The sequence below is a fragment of the Felis catus genome, chromosome B1, assembly GCF_018350175.1.
Source record: "Felis catus isolate Fca126 chromosome B1, F.catus_Fca126_mat1.0, whole genome shotgun sequence".
Lineage (NCBI taxonomy): Eukaryota > Metazoa > Chordata > Mammalia > Carnivora > Felidae > Felis > Felis catus.
In genome coordinates, this window is record NC_058371.1 from 143754499 (window position 1) to 143766521 (window position 12023).

Sequence of the window (12023 nt, forward strand, 5' to 3'; positions counted from 1 at the left end):
AGCACAGAGCCCGATGTGGGGCTCAAACCCACAAACCATGAGATCATGACCTGAGCCGAAGTCGGATGCTTAACCGACTGAGCCACCCAGGCACTCAAAAATATTACTTTAAGTCATTAAAACATAATACATAGGAGCAAATATATAATATAAAAGTCAGTACTATATTATATTTTAGTATATTTTTGTAAACTGTTTTAAAAGTCTGAGGTTAACAAAGAGAAAGAATCCTTACTTAGTGATTGATTTTTTTTTCCAAATAAAGAAAATTGTTGATTATCAAAGCAACTGAAAGCTATTTTCCTATCCATTTTTAGTTATAAAATGTAGAACATGTAACAGCATACATGAATGTCCTATTAATGTAATATTACTTTACATATATACTGTGCTTCCCAAAGCATTTTCCCACTTATTGTATCCTTTAATCCTGAGGAAACTGACAGCTATTGTTATTATTACTGAAGATATTGTGGCCAGAATTTAGAACTGGCTTTTGGATCACAAGCTTGGTGTCCTTTGCACAATACCATATGGCAACACTCTGGCTTTGTATAAAGCACTTATTTTGATGAGCACGCTAGAAAGAAAATATAAGACCAATAAAAAAATACTTCCACCTTTTATTGACAATTCACATTTGGAGAAGAGCCAGAAAGCACAGAATATGTGTTCGATCTGACATAAGTGTCAAACGCCCATTGGCTTGACCTGATTTCCTATTCCCTTCCTTTGTTGCCACTTCTTGGACTTGTCTTCTTTTTGGGAAGAATGGCCTCCCGTCACCAGAGAGGGCCTACGTCTTCAATGGTGACTTCGTTGATCGGGGCAAGGATTCAGTAGAGATCCTGATGGTTCTTTTTGCCTTCATGTTGGTTTACCCAAAAGAGTTCCATCTTAATCGAGGAAACCATGAGGACCATTTGGTGAACTTACGGTAACAAACTCAAACACACTTGGGTATTTGATGTTTATTTGTGATTGAAAAGTTACTTTGTCAGAACTTCTTATTTGTTAGATACCTTTTCAAGTAGTTTTCCAATTTTTTAAAGGAATACACAATATGTAACATTAAAATATTTCTTACAAACCTACATATTATCCTACTTTTAATAAAACCATTAAACGTTTTTCCACATATCCACACTCTTTATCATATGAACAATAAAACTCACTGTAGAAAAACTAAGAAATACAGATAAACAGAAGGAAGAACGTTAAAATATCCCCTAATTTCTTGACCCAGAGTTAACGCTATAATTGTAAACATTTAGCAATTATTCCTCTTTTCTATATATTTGAGTCTCTTTTCTATATATTTGAGTATATGTATATAGTATATGAATTCTTATAAAAATTCAATTATACCATAAGTGTTGTCATTAAATTTAATATCTAGTTTTGCTTCTAAACCTAGATACGGCTTTACCAAGGAAGTGATGCATAAATATAAGGTATGCTGCCTTTAAAAGCAAAAGTTTTTCTTAGTTCAGATAAGTTAAGTGTATCACTTGAAAATTATTATCTTCTTACTATCATTTTTCAGACACATGGCAAGAAAATACTAAAAATACTGAAAGATGTTTTCTGTTGGCTTCCTCTGGCCACTCTGGTTGATGAGAAGGTCCTGATTCTTCATGGCGGAGTGTCAGACATGACCGACCTGGAACTCTTGGCTAAACTAGACAGGCACAAGGTACTGGCCAAGTAATGAAATAGTGCATATTTCACCATAATTTAACCCAGTTCATAATAATAACAACCCAGTTCCTAATAATTTAACCCAGTCACTGCCTACATAAAGTCAATGTCATTTTGCATGCTGACTCCAGGTGACTTAATAAGGGCTGTTAAGGAAGCCATGAGGGGCGCCTCAGTGGCTCAGTTGGTTAAGTGTCTGACTTCAGCTCTGGTCATGATCTCAAGGTTCGTGGGTTCGAGCTCTGTGCTGACAGCTCAGAGCCTGAAGCCAGCTTCACATTCTGTTCTCCCTCTCTCTCTGCCCCTCTCCCACTTGTGCTCTGTCTCTCTCTCTCTTTCTCTCTAAAAAATCAATAAACATTAAAAGATTAAACAAACAAACAAACAAGGAATATACATCTGGGCTCAAGGAGCAAGTGTGCTATGATCCATTAGTGATGTTTCTATGGACATGGTAGTGGGGAGTGGCAGCTAGAGCCATCTGTTTGCTATCCCTGACCTAGACAATTCTAATAAACACCCCCATTCAGTGTACCTGAAGAGCCTCTACCTCTCAAATAACTCAGTTAAACTCAACAAATATTTTAAGTGCGTACTTCATTCAGGGAGGATGCTATTGGCAGACAGAAAAATGATGATAAATTTCGAATTAAACTCAACAACTATGGTTAAAGTGCTTACTATGTGCAAAGGAAGTGGTAGGGGTGATACAAAGATAACCAGAGATGGTGCCTGCCCTAAAGAAATTTACAATAACCAGCAGGAGGAGGGAGTGAGAGACAGAATGCATTATACTCCCATATTAATACATCTCTATTTCCTGTTTCACTTTGGAAGTAAAAATTTAGAAAACAAGAATTCTATTTTCTTTTAATCATAGACTTTTAACACTTGAATGGTGTCTTATGGCTTCTGAACTCCCAGCTGCCCTTTCCAAAACACAGGAATCCCTACTACGACATCTTTGACAACATTTGCCTAAGCAATTACTACACAAGCTAGTGTGCTCTGGGCAACTCTAATTAATATACAAGTCTTTGTGATATGAGAACATAAATGAAAGAGCATGGCTTTGGAATCAGACAGACTGGATTTGAATCTGGGAACATGCAGCACTTGGCTGATATGGCAGCTGTGTTTTGCTAGGTTATCCAAGAACCAAGCCTCCTTATGTCTTGTTATTCTGCTGTCCTTAGCGTGTCTTTCCTGAGCCCTCATCTTATAGGCCAAGATAGCCTGCCACCACATCTGTATTCCAAGCAATAGGATAGAGGGAGGAAGAGGGGAAGAATATCCCTGCCCTTTAAAGACACAGGAAAGAAATTGTATATATACATCTCTTCTGCTCTCATCCCATTGTTCAGAAAGTAGTTACATGACTACTCCTTGCTGGAAGGGAGGCTGGAAATGCAGTCTTCTGTCTGGCTGGCCACATGCCTAGCACAAAAGTTAGGGTTTCCATTCCTATGACAAAGAAGGGGAAAAGAGATGGGGGAGAATGGTAGTCTCTGACACACAGATACTGAAGTATGGAACTGTGTTCTTTTTCCCTTGAGTAGGTATGTTGAGTGGCTGGATAGGCTAGAAATGGATAAAAATTCTTTTCCTGCTACTTATAGTTATAATACCTTGAAAAAGTTATTTAACTTACTGTAACCTCAGTTTCTGAATCTATACAATAGGAGAGTGAATGATTGTATCATGGATGTTGTGAGGATTAAATGAAAATATATGTGTATGTGCCTTACAAAATTTGTACTCAATAAGTGGAAATAGTATTAACTACATTTGGCTGAAGTGACAGAAAACTTCAAACAACAATGCCTTGTGATTATTTCTTCCTTCTGTATATAAACACTGGAAGCAAGCAGTCCAGGGCTGGTAGTAAGACCACAAAGTCACTAGAGGCCCAGTGTTCTGCTCTCTTGTTGCTCTACCATGCTACATCATGGCCCAATGTGGCTACTTGAGCTCCAGCCATCACAACCATATTCTAGCAGCATAACTTAGAAAGTAGAAGAAAGGCATGTTTCTTCCCTCTAAGGACATTCAGTTGTATACAGAATTTTTGTTCATATTTCTGTTCAGAATTTTGTCATATGTTAACATCTAGCTGAAAGGCAAGTTGGCAAGTGTAGTCCTCATTCTAGGTGGTATCTGTAAGAATCTGGGTTTCTATTGCTAAGGAAGAAGAGTAGACAGATGGTAGGGTAGCCACACACTACCTTAGTCTGCCCCTGTTGCTCCCCACATTTTCATGCACACCCCGCTCATCCCCTCCCCAATGGAGTCTACGCTCAGGTCTCATCCAATGATTGCATCCAGTTCAAAGCCCAAGGTTTCTGGATTCAAGTCCTATTTGTCAAGGTCTGCCTATGGCCCTTTGGGGTCTGGTGACTAAAAGATGATTTCTGTGTCCCTGCTCCCAAAAACTCAGTGTTGGAAGGGGGAAAGGATAACTCCTTGGAAGAGGTGGGGGAGGGGACGCCTGCAACGTTTTCAACAGCTTCCTCCAAAACCTTCATTATAAATCCCCTTTCTGCTTCTCCGTAATCTCAACCCTTTCGTGTTCTTTGTGGAAGAGAAGGTGCCCAAGGGACCTAAAACCAGCTCTTAGTCTGCATGATGTCTGGCACCTTATTTTTTTTTTTAATTCAAATATTCTGTTCTGCTGCATCTATGTCTATGTATGGAGGTAGAGACAGCAAGTCACGATAAAGCAGATGATCTCATGGGAAGAATCACATTTAATGATGTAAACAGGAGAAGTAGGAACTTTGGGGAAAGAATGCTAAAGAACAGTTTGCCTTCTGGAGCTTAGCAAAAAGCTGACTTCCCAGTAGTTTGCAAAGCTCTGGGGAGGGGTGACGTAGCCATCTGTACCAAGTCCAGGAACCACTTGGGAGGAAAATACAAAGTAGGAGCTCTGGAGTCTGATTTCTGGGTTCAGTCCTGGTAATGTTTTAGTATCTCTGCACCTCAGTTTTCTTATCTGTACTATAAATGAGGATGCTATCTCACAGGAGTGTGAGGGCTAATCGGTTAATTCACGTAAAACTAAAAATGAGGATGCAATCTCATGGTGGCGACCTGAGAGCTAATCAGTGAATTCATGATAAGTACCCAGGATAGCACCTATTTACCAAGGGCCCGATACATAGTAACACGATTATTCTCCGTAATAATCAAAGTTAGGGATGCTTCCTGGGGATAGATTAATAACTTCCTTGAAATAAAGTTATCTGGGGGTCAAAAGGGGACTGACGGTCTGGCCCTCACTATGAGTTGCAACACGATGAGAAGGAGAGGGGGTTATGACTCTGTTGACATTTGGTGGCCTTTCACTCTCTATGGCCAGGGTCTGGGGCTGCCTGGGAAGTCATCCAGGGCTTGTCCAAAGTTAGAGAACACCTCTGTTCCGTTCTACTCAATCTGGATGCCTCTCGAAATATCATTCAGGTCCTGCTGACCCTCTCTGAGTGTCCTTCCCTGTTCTTGCCCCAAGAACAACTCAACATCTTTGTCTTCTCTGGACATTTTTAGATTGTTTCCACCATGAGGCACAAAACGAGAAAGGAGAACGGGAAACAGGTGAAGAAGGAGGAAGCCAACCAGAAGAGCTCCGCAGGGAGACCCACCCCGTGGTTTCTCCCCCAGAGCCGCTCTCTCCCCGCTTCGCCCCTTCGCCTGGGCTCCCTCCAGGCCCACAGAGCCGGCCGCTCGTCCAGCATTCCCTGTGGCGCCGCCCGGGATGCGAAGGAGCTAGCCCGGCAGGTGCGGCGCTCCGTGGACCTGGAGCTGGACAGGTGCCGGCAGCAAGCAGGCTTGCCTGTGAGCCGGGGGGAGGAGGAGGCCTCGCCGTGCACGCCAGAAGCGGATTCAGGAGCAGAGGAGCCGCTGGAGCCCACGCAGGAGGAGTGGAGGCAGGTGGGTTGTGACCGGGTGCTGCCCCCTGGAATGTGGCCGTCTTCCGGAGGGGGCTTTTAAAAAACAGAACAAGCCTCTTCCCTCCATGTAAATTCGGGGTATTTTTTTACCACCCCCTTCACTCTCCCCCTGGGGTTAGAACAGCCCCAGAAGAACTTTAGTATTTGCTTCATGGCCCATATGTTTTAGAGTTTGAAAGAGCACAGGGTGATGTGGCCGATGGGCTCTATTGCCTGAGCAAATTTGGTTTAGTGACCTAGCATCGTTGGGGTAGGAAGGTAAGCCATGATTTACTGGATGCTATTATATGATGTTTTGTGTTGCGTGTGTCAGAAAGATGGCCATTGTAGCTCAAGGCCAAAAGGGTTAGGTCAGCAACTTCTGTCCTTCTCTGTTATCAGGCAAATAAAGGCTTTTCCAAGATCTCCAGAGATGTGTCCTATGGCCACCCCTTGCTGCAAGGGACGCTGGGAAAGCACATATTTTGCTAGGCACAGTGCCACCTCAAACACCTCATCAGAGTTCTGTTAGCAAGGAAGAAGAAGGAAAACAAATACAGAGTAGGCACTCATGGTGTTTGCCTAACTATGACTCTGGCAGCCAAATGCAGGGCACATTTCACTGGGGCAAGACTGTGGCAGGGAAGCTTGTAATCCATGTGGTGAGTTTGTGCAGTAGTGTTAGCAGAACAATGTGAACTTGCTGGTGTTCGACCATTTTTGACCTATAAAAATGGCAGGTTTTTTTTTTTTTTTAATGGTTCATCCAGTAAAGAAAAGGAATTCAGAATTATTTTAGAGCTAAAATTAGCAGAACGGGCTGATTGACCAGATGGAGGGTGGCGAGAAAGAGGAGTCACAGCTGACTCTGAGGCTGGAAACCTCAGAGAGGGAGATGGTGAGTTTAGGCTATGTTCTCCCTGCACTATCGATCTGGGCTTCAACATCAACTTAGAATGGAAATTTAAAAATAAATAAATATATATATATATGTATATATATATATACATATATATACATATATATACATATGTATATATATACATATACATATGTATATATATACATGTATATATATACATATGTATATATATACATGTATATATATACATATGTATATATATACATGTATATATATACATATATATATACATACATGTATATATATACATATGTATATATATATATTTTTTTTATTTGCAAATGCTGAGGGGCGCCTGGGTGGTTCAGTTGGTTGAGCGTCCGACTTCGGCTCAGGTCATGATCTCGCGGTCCATGGGTTCGAGCCCCGCGTCGGGCCCTGTGCTGACAGCTCAGAGGCTGGAACCTGCTTCGGATTCTGTGTCTCCCTCTCTGTCTGCCTCTCCCCCACTTGTTCTCTCTTCTTTCAAAAATAAATAAACATCAAACAAAATTTTTTTTTAATGCTGACATTACTTTAAGAAATGAAGCATTTGATTGCACATTCTCAGGGCCATACCTGATACCTGTGAATGCTGGAGGAGAGATTGTATTGCCAGGCCCAGATGTCTGCCTTCTCTTTGGGGCAAATGTCCAGGAGCCTGGAGCACTGGGGCTCACTGAAGACAACTGGCTCTGATCAAAGCATCTCCCAGAGCAGTTCCCTTTTAATCTGTTTTACGTGTTGAGCTTTCACGTGAGACTTACTTCCAAGAAAGTGGGTACAAGCTTGTCAAACAATATGCACATACCCATGCTCATTCCATGAATAATAAAAAGATTCTGAAACCTCAGAGATTCAAAATATAAGCATATGTCAAACATTGATTATGCGAAAATTATTCCCTTATTTTTATTCAAATATCTGTATCCTCTTCCTTTCCTCCTCCTCCTGTTACTCCTTTTCCTTCTCTTCCTCTTCCTCCTCCTCTTCTCATAGGAATGACTCTGAATCTCTGTCTAGATTTTAGGAAAGAAACCATCTCTTGGTCTCTCCAGGTGGTAGATATACTGTGGAGTGATCCCATGGCTCAGGAGGGCTGTAAGGCCAACACTGTTCGAGGAGGAGGCTGTTATTTTGGACCCAATGTGACAGAACGGTTGCTACAGAAATACAACCTGCAATTCCTGATCCGCTCACACGAGTGCAAACCTGAAGGCTATGAGTTCTGCCACAGCCGCAAGGTGGGTGGGCCATCTGCAGAAGCCCACGAGTGGTCCATATTGCTCCTCCCAGGCCTGGATGAGCTCAGGCTCCTGCTTTTCCACAATCCACTGTGTCTTGTATTTGTTAGCCACTTGCTCAAAGCGACTAGGTCCTTTACTGTTATTTATCCTTGGCCCTCATCGCCTCTTTAAGCCTCAAAATTCGATTGCTACCACCACTCACCAATACCCTGAGAGGAGAAAAAGGGGCAGATATTGTCCCATCTTGTGGCTAGAAATATGGCCTGGTGCTTTCCCAGGCACATCCCTATTCTGTAAGTCACGTTGCTCACTGGCACGTATTTCAAACAACAGTCCAGGGTAACAGGATTTCTGCACTGTGCCCCAGGCAGGGATTCAGGATTGTTTGTCTTCTCAGGAGTGTACTTAATGTCCTGTCTGATCTTTGGACATCTTAATCCTACAATGTTAGCCTAGCCCAATGCCACTAGGATGAGAGTATTCCCACAAAAACTAACTCCCCAGGAGAATAACAGCTTTCCATGTGGGGAAAAAAAAAGATCAACTAATCTGAGAAATGTCTGGTTCAACAGTTATACAAGTTTCTCTACTGCAGGACTTCTGAGAACCATTAGTTTCCTATATTCCTTGTAAATCTCCAAGAAGAGATACACTGTCTACCATTTCCCAATGTATTGACAATGGAAACTTTTTCCACAGAGCATCTCAGGAGGCACAGTACTCTGTAGGAAACTCTACTTTGAGGCCTCACACCAGCTTTGATAACTGGCTTGCCAATTGTAACGACCCTTCCTAATTTATCGGTTCCAGCTTGCCTCTAAGTTGAACCAAATGAAGTGTTTTCTGTTACCCCTGCTATTGTACTTGGGATAAAAATGTGAAGAAAACATGTTGCAGATGTCCTATCAGAATCCAAGTTGTTATTACTGGAGCCACCACTCCTTCCCTACCAGCATTGATGACTTTAAAAATAATTTAAAAGATCTGTAGGCGAGGTCAAGAAAGAAGAGCAGCTCCTGAAATTGGGTTGGGCCCTATCAGATTGAGAGTCAAGAGTTCTTCAGCGAACCTGAACGCCTTTTCTCTCTCTGTTTTGATTTAGGTGTTAACCATCTTTTCTGCCTCCAACTACTATGAAGTTGGCAGCAACAGAGGGGCCTATGTCAAACTGGGGCCAGCCCTGACCCCGTACATCGTGCAGTATCAAGCTAACAAGGTGACCCATATGCTGACCATGAGGCAAAGGCAAGACTTTTTAATGAATGATTTTCTGAAAACCAGAATGACGGTGTTTGTGGAGCCTTTGAAATGTCAAACATCATTACATTTATCCACATTCTAAGTGAAAATTCAAAATGTAGCTCTGTTAGCAGTAAGGTCTACAATAGACATTCTAGCAGGGGCCTCTTCCTTTTCCTCCATACACTTGAAGATCTGTACCGACCTATCATGAATGGGAGTAACAAATTTGTTTCCTGCAGGAGTTATTCTCAATGGGCACATCTTGGGTAAAGTCCATGTACCAGGCCACTAAGTCTTTCCAGGGCCACTCTTCTGTTTTCTCTCATCTTTAAAAGGTTTGTGTTACTCCCTAAGCCAGAGCCGAAGGTTCTTTGCTTTCAAGGGGTTTGACAGATGGGTTTCAGTTCACACATTTGTTAGCAATGCCCTTTTCTCCCTGGGAAGGAAGCATATAATATTACTTAAATGGCTTCTGTTAGGATGCTTCTGAATTCTAACCTTAGTTGTGAGCTTACCACACACTAAGTGCTATTATAAAGAAGTTATATGTAGTATCTAACAATGGACTTAAGAAATTCATACTAATTTCAGTTTTATAGAAGAGATCATTAAAGAACACAGATGAAATCAGCTAGCCCATGGTCACACAGCTAATAACACAGTGAAGGCAAGCCTTGATACAGGCAGTCTTATTTCAGAAATCACATACTTAACAGACACGCAGGATTGCCTCCTACCAGGAAGATGGCCCCAGAGTATATAAGCTGCCAACAGATACAGTTTTATTTTTATTTTTTTATTTATTTTTCAACGTTTATTTATTTATTTGGGACAGAGAGAGACAGAGCATGAACAGGGGAGGGGCAGAGAGAGAGGGAGACACAGAATCGGAAACAGGCTCCAGGCTCTGAGCCATCAGCCCAGAGCCTGACGCGGGGCTCGAACTCACGGACCGCGAGATCGTGACCTGGCTGAAGTCGGACGCTTAACCGACTGCGCCACCCAGGCGCCCCAACAGATACAGTTTTAGTGCTACTGAGCAAGCTTCTCTAATTATCAGAGGAACTAATTAGAAATCAAAGCAAAGTTGACATAAGCCCTGGAAAGAGAACATACTAATATTTACCATCTGCCTTGTGTGAGTGCTATAAAAGTGCATTATTTTAAATCACTCTTGAGTTACTGAATATGAAGAGTTATTAAACACTTAAGTTATTAAAAAAATCAAGGCCAGCCTCACTCAAGAAGTTTTATATGAAAATTTAAACTCATTAAGTGATAGTCAAACCCCCTGTGCAGCAGAATCATCTGTGGAGCTTTACAAAAAAATCAGCCGCCCTAGCCTCCGCAGCCCCACCAAATTGGAATCTCCAGGGGTGGGCCCCAGGCAACTGGAATACCACAATTCCATATGGTTTAGGTACATATGGAATCACTACAAATGAAGTCACTGTAGGGAATCCTACAGAGAGTATGTTTTAGTAATATAATCAAAGAGCTCTTTGAGGGGCACCTGAGTGTCTGTCATTTAAGCATCCAGCTTCAACTCAAGTCATGATCTCATGGTTGTGGGTTCAAGCTGTGTTGGGCTCTGTGCTGACAGCTCAGAGCCTGGAGCCTGCTTCGGATTCTGTGTCTCCCTGTCTCTCTGCCTCTCACCTGCTTGTGCTCTGTCTCTCTGTCTCTCTCAGAGACAGATGTTTAAATGTTTAAAATGTTTAAACATTAAAATGTTTAAATGTTTTAAGTGTTTAAAATAAACATTTTAAAAAATTTAAAAAAAGCTCTTTGAAATATTCATTGATTATATTAAAGCAAGTAAACATCATGCAATTTACCCAGAAGTCACTTGTCCGACAACTTCAACTCCCTGGAGTGCAGTGGACACGTTAGATGTCTCTGACCATCTATGATTGATGTCTCAATGACCATAAACTCAAGATCATGTCTTTTTCTTAGAAGAGCCCTCATTCAGAATCCATTTACTTTGGGTTTACACCCATGTCTCACAATAATAGGTCAAGATTGATTCCTGGTCCTACCCTGTATCAGCTATGTGACCTTGGATTACTGACTTTGTAATGGGATAATAATCAGACCTACCTCAGTGGGTGTTGGAGGATTAAGATAACCATGCAGAGCTCTGCACTTAGTGTTCAATGTTTCTGGCTTGATGTAGAAACCGAGAGCCTTACACATCTAGACAGCTCCCGAGAGCATCACTATACTACATCCCTGCATGATAATGATTGATGACTGCAAGTTAGTAGAAGATAGTGCAAATGCTTTGCCAGACCAGGGGTTTGTTAACTTTTGGAGAGAAGGGAGTCCCATACTTCTTTTAACCTTTGATGAAACAGTGAACTCCCTCCAGAAAAAAACAAATAAATTCACGTACCCATACGATTTGGGATGAGTTTTGGGCACTTTACACTCTACTAGGGGTCTGGTAGAGTCCACTTAAGGTCTATTATACTAACCACCTTAAACTGCAAGGAAAATTTTCATCAAGCATGATTAAAACTCTGTGTGTGTGTGCACGTGTATGTGCTCACACGTGTGTGTGTAACTTTTAGCCGTTGAAAAGACAGGATATCCGGTCATCATTTATAGAATGGCTATAAATGAGGCATGACAAAGTATATATTTACCTTTATCTCTTTGTATCTTTTTATTGATTCAACTACAGATATTTATTGAACACTTACTTGGGCAAAGTGCTATGCCCAGAATTACCCTTTTGATCCAATAAGAATGAGAAAACTAAATTAATGTTATTTTGTTATCCAAAATCTGGCCTTGTGCCTATTTAACATAATAATAAATTATAAGGAAAGCATATGATTATATTAGAAGATACCATTTACTGAGTGCTTTCAATGTGCTGGGCTTTCTTCTAAGTGCTTTATATGAATTTACTTTTTTAATCTTCACAATAATCCTGTGAGGTAGGTACATTTTTAAGAAATGTTTATTTATTTATTTATTTTGAGAGAGAGAAAGAGA

The 12023-nt window shown here is 41.3% G+C and overlaps 1 protein-coding gene across 5 annotated transcripts in view; it reads left to right on the forward strand.

The window, feature by feature from the left end:
* The window catches only part of PPEF2 (protein phosphatase with EF-hand domain 2), a 41562-nt gene that overhangs the window by 23036 nt on the left and 6503 nt on the right, over window positions 1–12023 (forward strand). For 4 of the 5 annotated variants that reach the window (XM_045056214.1, XM_003985322.6, XM_023253039.2 and 1 more), the window contains 6 exons: window positions 771–937; window positions 1418–1454; window positions 1547–1696; window positions 5245–5628; window positions 7587–7772; window positions 8878–9020. In XM_045056214.1, coding sequence (XP_044912149.1) covers window positions 771–937; window positions 1418–1454; window positions 1547–1696; window positions 5245–5628; window positions 7587–7772; window positions 8878–9020 — 1067 coding nt within the window. The remainder of the gene's footprint in view (window positions 1–770; window positions 938–1417; window positions 1455–1546; window positions 1697–5244; window positions 5629–7586; window positions 7773–8877; window positions 9021–12023) is intronic. The other variant, XM_045056216.1, reaches the window with a different exon arrangement.